Source organism: Heloderma suspectum, chromosome 6, assembly GCF_057233095.1.
Source record: "Heloderma suspectum isolate Gila_16-S chromosome 6, 16-S_ref, whole genome shotgun sequence".
Taxonomy (NCBI): domain Eukaryota; kingdom Metazoa; phylum Chordata; class Lepidosauria; order Squamata; family Helodermatidae; genus Heloderma; species Heloderma suspectum.
In genome coordinates this window covers 85,130,795-85,148,568 of record NC_139463.1, presented here as the reverse complement: position 1 = coordinate 85,148,568, position 17,774 = coordinate 85,130,795, and the positions used below count along the sequence as shown (strand labels likewise).

The following is a 17,774-nucleotide window of genomic DNA, read 5'->3' as shown; positions in this document are numbered from 1 at the left end:
TGGTACGGATGCCAGGTTCTGCTTGGCCCATAGTAGCATTGCTTGAGCTTCTTGGTGAAGAAAGCATAACTTCCTCCCTCCTTAGTGATTAATGTGGGCTTTGGCCATTGTATTGTCTGTCCTTATAAAGACGTGGTTGTCTTGCCATGGGTGCGAGAAGCGTTGTAGGCGTAGATATATTGCCCTGAGTTCCAGCCAGTTGATGCTGTACTGTTTTTCTAATACTGTCCATCTCCCTTGAGCTATCTGAGAGTTGCATTGAGCCCCCTCATCCTTCAAGACTGGCATCCATGGTCACTGTGAGCTTGGCGGGTCCTGAAGCAGAGTGACCCTCTGTCATTTCTGTGTGACTTAACCACTATTAAAAAAGACCCCTACCAAACTCTCTCTCTCTCTCTCTCTCTATATATATATATATATATATATAGAGAGAGAGAGAGAGAGAGAGAAAGTATTTATTTATTTATAATTGACCAGCAAAATAGATTTACAACATTATACAAAATCCATAGACAATAACAATTACTAAACTAAGAGAGAGCACATAGCACAAATTATGCATAATAAAACCTCAAATTAAGGCCTGGCGTATTTTAATTGCTACTGCACAGAATTTGGCAACTTTAAGAGTGATATGCGCTTTTATATCGGAAAGAAGTAAATAAACATAAAAGGTGTCTGGACATCCGGGCAATTTAACTAAAAATGGTTCAATAAAACTTTTACGTGCATCCCAATAAAAAGAACAGTATAGGAGAACATGAGGCCTCTGTTTTGATCTCCCCTGATCCACATGGGCACTTATGTTCATGATAAGGCACTTCTCTATATCTGCTTTCAAGGACAGCTGAGGGAAGTGAGTTACCTCGGGCTTATGTGAAGGCTCTACGATACCTTTGAACTGAGAGCGTAACAAGGTATTTTGCTGGATCAAAAAGCCAGAGCACTCTTATTATGTAGGCTGGGATTGGGGATTGATCCTAAATCCTGCTGATGGTCTACGTCAGCGTTGTCTGAGTAGCCCCCTGGCTGCCTCGTATGCCATCAAGATGAGGTTAGGGGAAAAGCCATAGGATATAGTTTATATAAAAGCTTTTGATATAGTTTATTGGACCAGGTAGATTGAAAACTACCATAAAGAATTAGTGGGGCTAGGCCAACTGGGAAATAGATAAACTACAGCCAGATGTTAAAAATTGTGAGCCAGGCCCTGTTTGCAACCTTTTGAAGTCTAGCCTCCAGATGTAGAATTGCATTAGAAAGGCACCATGGCGCTTGGAGGATGGCCCTCAAAAATTTAGACTGAACTACTTTGAGGGTGGAAAAAGTGGAGTACGGTCCAATTTGTACACCATACAAAAGTTGTGTTATCACTTTGGCCTTAAGCTTTATTGCTGCTGGAACGTAGTCTGTTTCTAGAAACAGGGTCAAAAGCTGCTTTAAGATCTACGAACGCTGAAAACAAAGCCTTGGCGTGCTTGTGTATTTCTCCGCCAAATGTTGTAAAGTTAAAGCCTGGAGTAAGGTGGAGTGACCGGATCTAAATCGACCAGGATATTCTCATGGTCCATCCAGTCTAAAAGTTTCGAGTAGAGATGTCTGGCATACAACTTACTAATTATGGTAAGAAGGCTAATTGGTCGATAATTCACGGGATTATCCTTCTCTCCCTTTTTAAAGAAAGGAATAACAATGGCCAAACCCCAGTCTGGGGGAATACGAGCATACTGATCTATGGAAGTGAAAAGGGTTGCAAGAATTGGAGCCCACCAGGCAATGTTACTTTTGAATAGCTCTGGGGGCATGTAGTCGTAGCCAGGAGACTTGCTTAATTTAAGTTGGTTTATCAAATCAGTAATCTCTCGAGCTGTAGCTGGAGGCCATTTAGGTAGGTTATCAGAAATACACTCCAACTGAAAGGAAGGAGAAGCCTCTTCTCCGGCATATAGCGCTGAAAAATATGCCTCCCAGCTCTGGGCAGATATATGACATTCCAGACACATAAGACCATGGGAGGGGTGCGCTGCTGTCAGATGCCAGAAGGTGGCAGAATCATTGGACCTGACCACATGTATAAGCTGTTCCTACCCCATTTGGGGGGCATGCTTCCTTTTCTGCTTAAGTAGAGTTTTATAGCATTTTTTATCGAGGTTTAGGTTTGCTAGTGGCACCGCTAGGGGATTTTGCTTATAAGTTCTAAATTTTGCACTCAGGGCCTTCTTAGCTTGGATACAATCCCCTTCAAACCAACCCTGCAATCTATAGTAATGAGGCTGAGCTGTCCCCACAATCCTTACATTTAACCAAAGGCTTGTATATATCGAGAATTCCCTCATTAGGTCCCAGCGCAAGGATAGAAGAGCAGATCTTATAGAAGTGGTCCAAGTGTAACAGCTTAGTAAGTGTCTCATCCACCTTCTCAGACCATCTGATCTTAGAAGACCTGATTTCAGCTATGGAATTTGGTATAGAATCAATGGCAATATGCATCTGCCAGTCCAAAGGTTTCAAAGTTAGGGTCAGCAGGAGATGTTCACTATCAAGCTGATTGTCTACTTCAAGACGGTCCACTAAATGGGTCAGATTTAGAGAAGTAATTAGATTATCAAAAACACTCATCCTGGAGCCCAACCAGAAGGTAAATTCTCCAGGAATGTCCCCTTTACAGGAGCCATTTAGAATGCAAAGGTCCAATTGATAGAACATTTGAACCATACACAGTCCAGAGTAATTGCCGATATTATCTTTTGATTGCCACGTATTTATTGAAGAAAGGGGTGGCCTGTCAGCGGGACAGGTATTGAGGTGAGAGAAAAGTGCTACATCATTTGACCCCACTCTGACGTTAAATCCCCCCTATTAGTACATACATGGGCAGGGTAGTTACAATTACGTCTCCAATGTAAGACTCCAACTCTGACCAAGTCTTGTTTAACTGGGAGTGAGGGCATTTTGGGGGTATATATGCATTCAGAAGTAGAATACTACAGTGGTTAAATTTTATTTTTTTGCCACTGCAAGCTGATCTAAAGGGGTGAGGTTGGTTATGGACAAATGAAGCCTTGTGGAGATAAAAATGCATAAGCCCCCCTTCGGTCACCCTTTCTTTTCACTGGGGCAAGCTTGTAACTGATGCGCTGTGAATCCATTTAATTCTATGATGTCCAATGCCCAAGTCTCTTACAGCACAATAATGTCAAATTTGGATACATAGTTTATAAATGATTCATTCCCACTCTTGCTTTTCCACCCAGCCATATTCCATGACAGGACGGAGAGACTTCATTGAGGGGTCAGGAATCAATCTGTGCCATCAGTTGGGGCCACTTTACTGGTGGTTGATGTGCAGGAGAGATCTAAGTTGACAGATTCAGCTAGGGGAAGAGCAGATGGATCCAGCCCCTGTTGAGCAGGTGAATACATTTTAGACTGAGTCAAAAGCACCTGTGAAGAGTCAGACTATATATTTTTCATTGTTGGCATCAGCTGAGCCTTATTTGGTGAAAGCCTAGTGGAAACCTGGGCATCATGTAAGCTGTTTCTAGTATGAAGCCAGCTATCTGAACTGGCTGCAAGTAGTTGAAAAGTAGTGACATCCTGGCAAGGAGGTTGCAAAGGGGCTCTCAAGGGGTCACATAAGGCTTGATCAGCATCCCACTCAGGGGGCAATACAGGCTCGAATGATGGTGCCCATGGGAAAGTTGGTGTAAATAGGTCCATTCCAGATTTTTGTACTGTGGAATGCCTTTCTTTGGATGAAGATTTATTGTTTGAAAAGATTAAATCCACTTGTTGACTGTCTGTCTGATGCTGGATACTCTCTGCTGCATTAGAGGACCCTGAAGGAATAATAAGTTGACTGTTAATGTTACTAATATGATTGTAAAGTCTGGGTGTGAGGAGTGAGCTCCCAGTATCTTTATACTGTCAAATAAGGAGACTAGCCTAGCCTTTAAATCTTCCCATTTAGTATTGTCGGTGAAGTCTGCAGAGTTTGTATCCGAGCATATCGTGGCCTTTGATGTTTCAAGGTAAAGCGACTCCCTTGGATAAATTCTTAAATCTTCAGTGGGATGGTTAAACACAAGCCGAGGATTTGCAGTGACATTACTCAAGGGCGTATCCATGGGAGCCTTATCATCGTGGCATTTTGGGTGAGCAGTGTAGAAGCCGCTGCAGAGCAAGAGGCGAATAGTAGGATTGTGAAAGACTCTGATGGGGGAGATATGGAACCTGGACAGAAAAGTCTCCATTCTAAACAGCATAAGGGGAATTACAAAAATGAGTAGAACTCTTTTCTGATTAAATTTTGCAGGGAGCCAGTCAAGAGATAATATATCTATATGGCGGGGCTGGCAGTGAAGGAGTTGACTCAGGGAAAGAATCACTCACTGCCTTTCGCAAGAGCCATTGACCACTGATAACTCTATTCAGGGTACGATACGATACTTTATTGCTTAAAGCCATAGGCCACCACAATGTACATTAAAAAGAGAGAGAGAGAGAGAGAAAGAAAGAAACAAAACAACAACAGTACAGTCACATATTTGTATATACATAAATTCGTACATCCAACAGAATCATCCCTAGTAGGCTGTTTGGGCTTTGGCATGTATTTTCCTTGCTGCCGAGGCAAATTTTGCTACCTGGGCAGTGGTGAAAGCATCAGTGCCAGAAAGAAGGACACATATCTGTTCTAAAGGTGTTCTATTTAGGAGGCTCTGGGAAATAATGGCAAGAAATGTATGCCTAGGATGGCCATAGAGAGGGCATCTTAGTAAGTAATGAGAGACATCCTCAACCTCCCCAGACCCACAGATACAGAGTCTCTGATGGACTGGGGTATTGTCAAATCTTCCCTCCAAGAAGGCAGAAGGCATGCATTGTAGATGCAATGCTGTAAATGATTTCCGTAAGTGAGGCACAGTCAGAGTTGTAAAGTAACTCTCCAGACCAAATGACGTCTTATATAATGGGTACCAGCAAGAGTAAGGCATTTGTGAGATTGTAACCAAATCCATCCACTTAGAATAAAGATATTTTTTTTTCTTTAAGCCTCTGCTTTACTCTATCAGAAGGGAAAGAAGGAAAGGACTCAGTATCAATTCCATAAGCTTGCAACATAGGTTTGGTCAGGTTTACCCAAGACTTTTGGGATGGGGTCTGAAGTTGCTCTTGAAAGCATTTTTTTGGAAGGCGGGAATCGCTCATATGGGTCAACTTGAGCCAATACAAAGCGAGAGCAGCGTAAACAGATGTTTTAACTGAAATCAATCCTACTTCTGCCCTTAAAAGGGCCCCAGGTGTACTCCGGGGGACAGTTAAAAGAGATCTCATAAAAGAGTTCTGAACCACCTCAAAAATAGAGGCATTCGTGTATCCCCATACCTCAGCCCCATACGTCAGTTGTGAAACTACCTTCTTCTGAAATATCTTAACTGCAGGGGCAACCAAACTTCCCCCTTGTGATCGAGAGAACTGAAGGAGAGATTGAGTAGACTGGGATGATTTCAGCTTAATTACATCTAGATGTTGTCTCCACGAAAGTCGGGTGTTGAAATTAAGGCCCAAATATCTAAAGTTGTTCATTTGTTGAATGGATTCATTGTCCAACTTCCACATATGTGTTTTCCTTTTCTTCCCAAATACTACAATTTTAGTCTTAGCATAATTAATAGAAAAATGCTCTCTTGTGCAAAATGTACTCAACTTTCTCAAGAGCCTTCGCATACCAATTAAATGTAGTGGACATCATTGCGATATCATCTGCATATAGGAGGACTGAGAGTTTAACATCCGGAATAGAAGCTGGGAAGCATTCCAGATCACTCAGTTCTTGTACAATGCTATTAATGTAAAAATTAAAAAGAAAAGGGGCCAATAAACATCCCTGATGCACTCCTTTATCAGTTGGGATGCTTTCTGATAACAATCCATTCGCCCCCAGCCTGACTCTAAGAGTAGTGTCAGAGTGAAGCATTTGGATTAAAAGAAACAGCCTTCTATCAATGTTTGTGGCAGATAGCTTTTGCCACAAACGATCTCTATCTACAAGATCAAAGGCTGAACTAAAATCCACAAAGGTAACAAATAACTCTTTTCTATCCTGCTGAGAATATTTCTGTATTAGGTGATGGAGAACAAAACACTGGTCTATTGTAGATTTCCCCTTTACAAACCCAGCCTGTTCTTCAGCTAAAATCAAGTTTTCAGCTGCCCATGATTCTAATTTGTGTAAAAGATATTTAGTATATAATTTTGAAACAACATTAAGCAGACTGATTGGTCTAAAATTATTTGGATCTGCTTTAGAGCCTCTCTTGTGAATAGGAACAACAATGCTCACTTCCCAGCCCTGGGGGATTTTTCCATGCTGGTTTATATAAGTAAACATTTTAGCAAGAATTGGGCACCACCAAGTAGAATTAGATCTAAACAATTAACCAGGAAGCATATCCTCTCCAGGGGCCTTTTTAGGAGGTAGGGAGGCAATCAAACCATGCACTTCATCCCAATCAGGGCAGGAAGAGAAAGACAAAAAATCCCTGCCGTGAAGGGGATTGGATGGGGTTCCAACAAAATATTGTCTAAACAAGGTTGAAAAGTGAGCTTGCCACTGTGAGGAAGTAATTTGATTATCAATAGAGCCATGACATCTCCTTGTCCCTTTTGTCACTAACATCCAGAATCTAGTTGAGTCTCTTTCTAGAATTGCCAGCCCTAGTTCCATCCAGGATTGTCGTACATACTCGTTCTTTTTCTGGCACAGGAGATTTTTATACTCTTTGCGCAAGCTAATGTACACAGTAAAATTTTCTAAAGAGTCTTCTTGCCTCAATTTCCTGATTGCTCCTGCCAGCCTACGTTTCTGGGCAGTGCACCGTTTATTAAACCAGCCTTGACTAGTGTGCAGGCCTGGAAAAGGAGCTTTAGTAGTGACCACAAATGGTCTAAGTTCTTTCACTATTTTCCCATAAGTTCCCAGGAGGTCCAGGGAGGTAAAAAATTCCTCTCTCAAAGATAACATCTTGGGGGTTGCTAGAAATAAATTTATTTCGTCTTGCAGCTTCCCATTCCAACACAGTCTTTTTTCTCCCTGGGTTATTAAATTATTTGCAGAAGCGAAAACAAGGGGAACTTTTCCAGTTGGTAACGAAAGACACATCTGAATTGGCATGTGATCACTCTCTGGTCTAGTAAGGACTTTAAAATTGTTGAAAAAGAATAGAGCCGATTGTGAGAGGATCATAAAATCTATCACACTCCTGCCCCTTGGGGCAATATATGTATATAAGTTCGAATCTGGGTCTATATCTGTCCCATTACATATATATAAGTGAACTTAACAACAAGAGCAAAGAGGAATTGACCAGCTTTATTAAGCCCCAAATCCTTAGAATTTCTAGTAGGGAGAGAGGCTAGATTGTTTGGAGTAAGTCCCATCTTCTCACCAATTTTACAGTTGTTTTGTCCTATTCCAGCATTCATATCACCTGCTATCAAGATTTTGGGGTCAGCCTGTATTTCAAATAGGGTGGAGAGGACCCGATCAAGTTCATTCCATATGGAGGTATCTTCATACTTTGAATTCTGCAGGGGAGAATATACATTTATTAAAAAAAAAAGGTCAGACCTGAAGGCCAATCCACCTGAAGAATTAAGATGTTACTACTGTCGCTTACGTCAAGTTGTAAAATATTTGGGTTATTATCCACTGAAACCATAGTCGCTAGACCACCCCGGGCACGGCCTCTACTATCTGATTTGCTAGCTGGTTGGGTATACACAAGGTATCCTGGAAAAGTGGGAACAGTCGTAGTGGTAGCCCGGGTTTCTTGAATAAAAAGAACTTCAAACTGAGTGCAAATTTTTTTAAAATTCTCATCTACTAGCTTGGAGGCCTATCCTGCAATATTCCAAGAGAGTAATCTAATAGAAATAGCAGTGCCAACCTGTGGAGAGGATGATAGTCAGCATGGACCAGCCCTCTTAATGCTGACAGCAGCTTGTTTGTGGAGTCCTGTTGCTTCAGATATAATTCCGCTATCTGTATCTCCACATGGCCTACCTATTGCTGGGGTCTGGAGGGTGGAGTTGACCACTGTTTGCATGCGAATTCTAGCCCTATGAAGTGTCCGTCAGTTATACAGTTCTGTGCTGCATGGTTTGAAGGTTTTTGAAGATGGGGCGGGACAGTGGCCCTTTTTTTCCAGAGGCTGTGCAGGAAGGCGGGGTGGTAAATTTATTTCTGCTGTAACTTTTTGAAGTTTGGTTTGAAAGAATCCCAGCTCAGGTAAATTTGATTTTCCTAAAGAGGTGAACTTGAGAGGCTCAGTAGCAGAAAGTGACAAGGAGGCAGTGCTGCGGCTGTATTGCGATTTGCTCATCTGCAGCCTTTTTCTCCAAGGAGTTTAAATTAGATGGTTTCAGTAATCCTGTGTAGCTGATATCATCTGATTGTAGAGCTGGAACCTGAAGAGGCTTTTGCGAAGGGTCCAAAGCAGGGTGGCCTTCTCAACAGTGCGTGGAGCCCGGTAGTAATTGACTGTTGTTCCATTACTGGCAGATCATAGAATGTATCAATTAAAGCTTCTTATTCAGGTATCACAGAAGTAAATGGTTGTTCAACTGGAGAAAATTCTTCACCAGAGCCTATATCATAGTGGCTCTCAGTCCAGTGGGCATACAGAGAGGGTTCTTATTCATATACCTGGTAAAATCTAACTCTTTGACTCTAATCTCATTATCATCATGATCTAGATTTATTAAATTGTTAGAATCAAAGTTTAGCAGAGTTGACTGTTTTTTTGACAAAGGGGGTCAGAGTCAGGAGGGTCTCTTGTCTATAGGTGTCAGTATCCTGACATTTCACAGACAATCCTTCAATCAAAGGTTGGGTCCAGGTGTTTAAAAAATGTCTTTTCACCTGTATCCCAACATTGGCAAAAGCCCCCCTATAAGTGAGGATAGAGTGCACAGTGGAGGTTTTAGTGAAGGTTGTTTTTATCCCAAAATTAGGGTATGCAGGCGAAAGGCCCAGCTCTTTATAATTCCTCCTTGTATATACCATTTCTAAGCTATTTAAAACTATAGATAACCTATAGATAAGATACCCTATTAGTATCGTATAACATTTGGCACCATAACCCACTTGGGCAAACTCAGCAGCAGCAACAGTAACTTCCAAACTTAAAAATCAAAACATCTAAAACAACTAAAATCAATAGAATAAAACATTAGAAAATAATTTAAGATAGGTGCAACAGGCTAAAATAAATTGAACTAATTAAAATAATTAAAGTGAGCTTTCTAATTTGAGATTGTTTCCGTGAACATTGGAGATAAAACACTAACATATAATTTGAATCAAATAAGTAAAATATGAATAAAATACATTATCAACATATATTAAAATAGGTTTAACGTATAGTCCCTGTATAGTGGCTCCACAGTCCTCAGTAGAATATCAACAGATCTTACTGCAGTAAATTTTCAGGCCTTTTGTGTAGCAGTACTTCCTTTCATCTGTCCCAAATCCTGCTGTGAGTCCATTTTGTTCAGCGAAGCAAATTAAAGAGGGCTCCAAGCAGAAAGCAGGGTCTACAGGAAGGATAGCAGGCTTGGGGATATGATGTAATCATCGAAGGGAAAAAAAAAAGGAGGTTTGTCTCACAATTTTAGGCTCTCACTTTCAGATATAATGAGGTAAAGTTGCTCTCAGGTGAAGTGGGGGCTAACGCTGGCACAGCTGCATCGAATGCTGACAGGGCCTATCAGGGTAGCTAGCTGCTGCTTGGCTGTCTTGACTCCCAAGCCAACAAAACAATCAAGCTGTAGCTGAATGTGTTGATGGTCACACCCAAACTTCCAAAGAACATGCAGGCTTGGACTTTGGTGGTTCAGCACAAGAGAGAAGGGACGTCCTGCTCTCTATTCAGGGTAATCTGCAGTAACGCCTGTGTGTTTTGAAAAATCCAAGTAGAAGTGGGTTTGCTTATTGCAAACCCATGTTGTTTGCAGGCTGCAGCAAGGGGCTTCGAAGCCTCTGTGGGTCTGATTTAGTTTCTGTATATCCATGAGTTGTAACAGGTAATTTAGATTGAGAGAGTCTTTTGAAGTTCGTTAATACCCTCGCCGAGGGCGTCAACTTCAGTGCAAACAGACTGTAATTTATCAAACGTTGCTAATGTGGTCTGAGCAGTAAGGAGACATGGTTGAGCGACATAATCAGATAGAGCGTCTTCTATGGCATTTAAGTTTTTGTTCACAGCAAGAGGAATCTGTGTTTTTCCAGAGCCCAAAGGAGAGGAAATTTCAAACGGCTCAGAGGGCTCAGAAAGAGTCCATTTTGCTGGTGAAAACAAAGAGTCAGACTCCAAAGCAGCATGTCCATTTGAGGTCGTTAGAGGCAATGAATTACTTACAGGCCTGCGTGCCAACAAACGGTCGTTGATCTGTAGCTGTTTTGTAATCTTGGCGGCAGGTTGAGTTCCACGGCTTAATCTACGCCGTTTTTTGTTGCCCATGTTTTAGCAGTTTGAGGTGAAGCTCTGTTTGTTTGCTGTTGTTTGCCTTTTATGTTTTTTTCTAAATGTTTGAACCAATGACATATGCTGTCAATAGGTCAAGAGCCGGGGAGAGTCCAAGTCCAGATCCAAATCATGTAATGATACAAACTAAAAACAACGGATAAAGCTAAAATAAACTAAAACAAACACAGAGCTCTAACGATACACCCTCACCATCATGCCTCCACTCTGTGTGTGTGTGTGTGTGTGTGTAATACAACCTGTTATTACTGCAGTTTTCCTCTATGTGAGATGCAAGTGAGTCATTGGTTGCATTTGCATGAAACAAGCCAGGATTCCAGCTCATGCAACCTGTTTGCTCCCGCTTTGCTCCCCCCTGCTAGAGTGCAAACAAACCAGGAATGGTTTGTTTAGTATGTCCCCCGATCCAGGGATCCTGGCTTGTGGTTCCCTTGACCAGCCGAGTCACAAACCAGGATTTGTTCTTGGTGTATGAAACATGGTTTCTTTTGGAGCAATAAGCCGGGATCGCCTGCTAAACAAACCATTCTTGGTTTGTTTTGTGGTCATGGTAATGGGGAGGAGCTAAGCAAGAATGAACAGGTTGCTACTCCTTGCATGAGCGTGCCACTCATTCCTTATTAGCAAGGATTCTCCAGAATCCTTTATCATCCTTTGCAAATATAGTTTGCAGGCCGGTTTGCACGTCATGATGAGCCACCCTGAAAACAAGCCATGATTGGTTGGTTCACTTGCTAACCCACATTACTACCGACAGACCATCAGCTGCTCTGCAGCTTGCCATGGCTTGTTTTCCTCTTAGTCCTCCCACTCGCTCCTGGCATGTATCCCTTGGGCCTTTGCAGTACAACCTCAGCAGCCTGCTAGCAGAGTTTATTTTGTAGATTTTGTTACATTTTCAGGGATGTTTGTGTATATTTGCCATATTTTTTCACCATCAGGAAGATTTCCGCAAATGTAACTTTTAAAAAAACTTTGGGGAGATTTGCACAAATTCGCTAAAGTGCACTAACTACTGCGCTTATTCTAGTAACTACTGTGCATAAGCACAGTTGGTGCTACAAATTTGCACACGTATCTCCCCAAAGATTTTTTTAAAAAAGAAAAAAAGGTTAAATATGCACAAATCTCCCTGAAGGTGGAAAAAAGTGTTGCTGTCAAGGGAGGCAACAGAGTGGAGGAGGAAATTTGCTAATGCCATTTCAAGATGTAATAGAGAGGGGATATTGTTAGTGAGATCGTGAAGGGTGACTGAGTTTTTTGCTGCTCTTGCCAGGTGGCTCTGTAGTGCTTTCCGACAAGCCATGCCTAAGCTATTCTGCTGGGTTTGCACATCATGACAAGCCACTCTGAAACACGCAAGGTTGACAACCCACCGTGGGTTATCATGTCGTGCGAACCCAGCAGAATAGCTTAGGCGTGCTGTGCATTGATCAGCCTCTATTTTCTGTTTGTAAGTTCTTGTTCTTATTATTTAAAGTGTTTTTACCCCGCTCTTCAGCAGAAAAAAATCTCCCAGAGTGGCTTACGAAGATCAATAATAAGGGAGTCTCCGCCCTCACACTTTCAATCAAAAAGACACTATACAAAAGGAAAAAGGATTGGGAAAGAGGAGGAAAACAGCAAATTCAGGTGCTAGGGGTTTTTTTTGGCAGGGAGAAAGGATACACGCTTCCTGCAGCTCCTCCTTCTCTGGCCAATGGATGGGGCCAGGCTGGTCTCCCCGTGGCCCTTGGTTCCCTGGCCAATAGCCACAGAATGATGTCCTTCAGCTTTGCAGTCCCAGGGCAACAAGTTGGGATCTTACTCATTTGCCACTCAGTCTTGCTCCCAGGATGTATTTAATCCATTTCCTTCTAGCAAATCTTTGGCCATCCACTGAGTAAAATAGCTCTCTTTAATTCTGAACCAATAATCAACGACTTTCAGTCAGTCTCTGGTTTTCATTGGGAGAGTCCTGTGTGGCTTCAGGTCACACATGAAGGTTAACCTCAAATTGTTAACATGTCTCCAGAATCAACATTGGCTCTTTTTAACATGGATTTTTGTTTGTTTTGTTTCTCTTGGTCTGACTTAGGAAAAGGCAAAACAAAAAAGAAGCAGCATCGTACCAAGGCTCAAAAGGAAACAACAAACAAGTGTAAGTTGACAATTGGAAAATTCTACTACATACAGTCTGATTCATCTTACCATAATTTCTGCACACCTCCCAGTATTGGTGGTATTTCCACTTGCCACAGCTTGGAACAACCTAACCATCCATTAGCTATCCATCCATTTCTTAATTTCTCCTAGAACATCCCTCTTCAAAGCCTTCCCTTGAACCTCACAGCCTCTGCCCTGTCTGCCAGTGGTCATCTTTTCTTTACACTAGGGGTGGGTAACACATGTCTTGCAGGCCACATGTGTCCCCTGCCGCCGCCCCCCACTTTACCTCAAATTTGGGAGAATGTTTTAACCCCCAAAATGGCACTTCTGGCATGAAATGTATCACATTCAGCTTGTTTGCAGGGTAAATTTGACCATTTGGGCGCTATGGATGCAATTTATTTGGCCCCCTGCAGAGTGCATCCCATAGTGGGGTGGGGAATGGCCCCCGGACCTCTCACAGTTGCCCACCCCTGCCCTACCCCCATCTTGTGTTACTTTGCCACGTTGAATAACCCTCCCTTCACCTTTATCCTGGCCACCTTCCTTAGTCTCTCCTCAGTGTGCTTAGCATCCTTGCTATGGATGGCCAACCTATGGCAGGGGCAGCAAAGGTTTGTGGCGTTTCCAGGCAGTACCAGGAGAGTCCACAGGTCTCACTGCAGCTTGGAATCTGACCTGCACTTCTCCTTGCCTCTTCAGCACTGTGCTGCTGTCTAGTTCCCAGTTCAGTAGACTAGAGGCAAAACCATCATAAGGCATGGGTGGAATGCTGCATGTATACTGCAGTGCGTATTGAGATGGCACTGTTAAATACTGTAGCATGCTTGATGAAAGCACAATCAGTCATAATCACATGGTTATCATACAAACCGAATGCCATGACAGAAGGAATATCGCATCGAAAATTAATGGCCATGGGAGTTGCCACCTGACAGGTCTGGTTGGGGAAGGCTGAACTGTAGGTGGCATGGGAAATCTAGGTTTGCCTGAGAATTGGCCATGGGGCTGATGGGGGATGTAGTGCCTCATATTAAACATAGCGCTTAGATCCATAATGGTTACAGACTTTCTTGCTTATAGCCAAAGGTCATCACAGTCCATATTATTCTGTAATAACTAATTTATTAATTTTACTACACCCAGTTAAAAAATATAGGCAGGATGCTTAATATGTTTTACAATTAGATCCAGTCAGATCTAGGGATAGTACTAGGGGGTGATATCTCCCATTCTGGCAATAGAAGGCTTTTTCAATTTGTTTGCATTCATCAGGGCACAGGTCAGGAGGCTGCTGTGGCTGGTAATTCATTAAAAAGAGAAGTACGTAACTCTTGTATATTCTGTCTGTCTGTTAGGTTAGAACACAGCATATTGTTTGTTCATGGAGCCCTTTGGGGTCAGACTGCCCTTTGCAGAATTTTTATCAGGCTTCAGAACACCAAGTTCCACATTCAACAAATAGAATGAGAAGGCAGAAGACAGAGGGAAAAGATACAAAAGATAGACACATCCTCCAGGGAACAACAGGATGCAAACAGTACAGTTGTTTTGCTTAGATGCATCTCATGTAAAGATGACACACAAACATAGGAAGCTGCCTTTCTTTTATTGAGACTATTGGTCCATCTCATTCAGTATTCAGTCTATTCTTGCCTTCCTGAACCTGTTGCCCTTCAGACGTTTTGGACTTCAACTTGCACTGGTCCCAGCCAGCATAACCAGTGGTCAGGAATTCTGGGAATTGTAGTCCAACATCTGAAGGGCTCCACATTGGAGAAAGCTGGTCTACACTGACTTGCTGGCAGCTGCTCTCCAGGCTTTCAGACAGGAGTCTTTGCAAGACCTCCCTGGAGAAACCATGGATTTTTAAAAAATCTTTTATTTTGCAAACACAGCATGTTCTTTATCACTCAGCTATGGCCTTTCCTTCCTCAATAAGGAAGCTAGGAACTGAGCTAGCTCCAGAAGGAATATGGTCACTGGGAATATGGTCACATTCAACTGTGTGAGCGCAGCTTCCTTTGTTCTGTTGCTTCCAGGTCTACAGTTGTCCTTGGCATTGGCACCCCACTCTTTGAAGAGGAATTGTATCCTGCTGCCTGCCAGGGCATCTTTCCTTGTTGACTTTGTCATTTGGTTTTTTTAGTGGGTGGAGATTTCTGCTTCCAAACTCCACAATCAATGTCTATGAAATTCCACTTATTGCAGGGATGCAGAACCTCTGGCCCGCAGGCCTGATTTGGCCTGCAGAGATTCCACATCCAGGCCATGGAGCCTCGTTGGGTTCCTCCAGGGGGTGGGGCTTGACCTTCAAGTCCTGCACCCTGGAGGAATTCCCACTGTTACCCAAGATAAAAGATAACAACAACAGTGTGGGCAGCTACTCCTCCCAGCACTGGCAGAGTCCCTTTCTCCATGGTGAGAGAGGCAAAATAGGTGGGGGGTGGGCAATGACATGAGTGGGTGTTAGCCACAGCCACCTATGTCCTCTGGCCTTCAGAGGGCCTGATCAGTTCAGCAATTCAGCCTCTCTACTCGTTTTATGGTTCTGCACCCCTGACTTGCGGCATGCCATTTTTTCATGGAACTCGACGTGGCGTGCTTAAGATTTCCCAGGCGGTCTCCCATCCAAGCACAGCCCACACTCAGATCTGCTTAGATTCTGCAAAGTTGTTTCATCGAGTGCCTTCATATCATGCTCAGGGACTGTTGTTGAAACAAATGCTAGAGATTGTGGGAGAGTGACATAGATTAATTGGCATGTTTCCATCGTCTTTATTCAGTTAAGAACATAAAAATTGCTTTGGTGGATCTGACCATGACCTTTTTGGCCCGACATCCTGTTTCTGACAAGCGGCCAGCCAGATGCCTCAGGGAACTCCTAGACAGGGCATGATAGTGATATAGTCTCCCTCTGTGGCTTATGTTGCTTTACTGAATGTTCAAATTCTTTGGCATTTGCTCTTTTTCTTTTTGGGTGTGGGGGGAAGCTTTTTTAAAATGAAGGCTGATTCTTGAGATTCCACAGGAGTAACTTCATTGGAACTGAGACTCTGTATCAGTGGTGGGTAACTTCAGGATGTTGGGAGGCACATTGTCTCTTCCTTCCCCCAGCCAGAATGCATGCAGGAGGCCACACCCTGCCCCCACTGAATTTGTTGCAGTGGTGTCCAAAATAACAGCATTTTTGCACTGTAACAAGGTGTGTGGGGTGTGTGCCTTGTTCACAAGCAGAATTCTGGGAGGTTTTCAGAAGCATGATTTCGGCAGCCATGGTGGCGTAAGATGTGGGGGCACACAAAAATGGCCAGTGTGTGTGGGAGGCGCGTTGCCCCTCCCTGCTCTATATGTTGTGCTCAGTGCAGTCACATCTCTACCGATTTTTAGACACTTCCCCAACTGGTTTCCAGGCCCAATTTCTGGTGTTGGCTTTGACCTTTAAAGTCCTAAATGGTCTGGGCTCAGGATGTCTGTAGTACTGCCTGCTCCCATATGAGTCTACCTGCAATCTTCCTTGGACGCTCTGCTTCATATGTCATCCATCATCTGAAGCATAGTGGGTGCTGACAGAGCCTTCTCTGCAGTGTCACCTCTTTCCCTAGGGAAGTTTGCCTTTCTCCTCCTTATTGGCCTTTTGATGGCATCTATCATCTATCTTTCTGTAATTTGTTACACACGCAGACACCCCCCCCCCCATGTCTTGTTAGCTGCGTTGCGGAATTTAGGTTGTCAATATTTTCAAATCAGTAAACGTTCTTGGCCAACTGACCCTGCAGTAATGGCATCCTTCTCCTTTCCTAGGCTTTGGAGATGTCTCGAAGGCTTCATTTACCTTTGGTGATTTCTCTGCAAGTGAACCTCAGCTTCAGAGCCTGCCTGTTCCTGCTGCTTTAGTGACCCCACCGGTTGAGAACTGGCTTCCCACCAGCATGGGCATCCCATCTGCCACAGTTCCAGACCTCCCATCCTTTCAGGAGCCCCGGAGTGCTTCGGTGGACAACAATTCCTCCCAGCCTGTCTCTGATGTTCCACCTCTGTGGTCAAGCGTATGCCGGTTTGGTAGACCGCCGCCAGCTGAGGAGGTACCCCGCCTGTTGGATGCCCCGCTGCCAAGCGAATCCAGCTTGACCAGGCCTCGGCCCCTGAGGGACCAGGACGAGCTGAAGCAGCAGGTGGCCCACATCTTGGCCATGCATCCTGAGGGCATGTCGCTGTTCCAGTTCCGTACTGCCTACAGTGCTGCCTTTCAGCAGCACCTGCCCCTGGGCAACGCTTCCTCCGCCAAGCAAAGTCTGCTGGAGATGCCAGATGTGGTTTGTCTGAAGGGCTACGGGGTCCAAACCTTGCTACTGCCAGTCTCCTCTGAAGTGCCTCCTGTCAAATCTGGTCAGTGCCGTCATGTGCAGTGTTTTGTTTATATATTTTAAAATCATGGTTGTAATATATCTACTTTTAAAAAGGTTCCCTATCTGTAGGATAAGGAATCTGATAGATTCCCTACTGATAGATTTCCTGTCAGTAGACCACCACCACCACCACCACCACCCACTCCAAAATTGTCCCTCGAGGCTGTCCCTAACCCACAACTTTACACTGAAGATTACATAAGAACGTAAGAGGAGCGCTGCCGGATCAGACCAAGGGTCCATCTAGTCCGGCATTCTGTTCACCCAGTGGCCAACCAGCTGTCGACCAGGAACCTACAAGTAGGACACGAGCGCAACAGCACCTTCCCACCCATGTTCCCCAGCAACTGGTGTACATAGGCTCACTGCATCTGGTTCTGGAGGTAGCACATAGCCATCAAGACTAGTAGCCATTCATATAGCCTTTTCCTCCAGGAATTTGTCCAACCCCCTTTTAAACCCATCCAAATCGGTGGCCATCACTACATCCTGTGGTAGCGAGTTCCATAGTTTAACTTTGTGCTGTGTGAAGAAGTATTTCCTTCTGTCTGTCCTGAATCTCCCACCAATCAGCTTCATAGGATGACCTCAGGTTCTAGTATTATGAGAGGAGGAGAGAAATGTCTCCCTATTTTGAAGCAGCAGATTGAGGATTGAAGGTGTTGTG

General features: G+C 43.6%; 1 protein-coding gene across 15 annotated transcripts in view; it reads left to right on the top strand.

Annotated features, from left to right (window-relative positions):
* Nucleotides 1-17,774, top strand: part of LOC146341661 (serine/threonine-protein kinase SBK2-like) — a 119,749-nt gene that overhangs the window by 74,413 nt on the left and 27,562 nt on the right. For all 15 annotated transcript variants that reach the window (XM_084805107.1, XM_084805114.1, XM_084805123.1 and 12 more), the window contains 2 exons: nucleotides 12,628-12,690; nucleotides 16,503-17,087. In XM_084805107.1, the coding sequence (XP_084661233.1) occupies nucleotides 12,628-12,690; nucleotides 16,503-17,087 (648 nt within the window). The remainder of the gene's footprint in view (nucleotides 1-12,627; nucleotides 12,691-16,502; nucleotides 17,088-17,774) is intronic.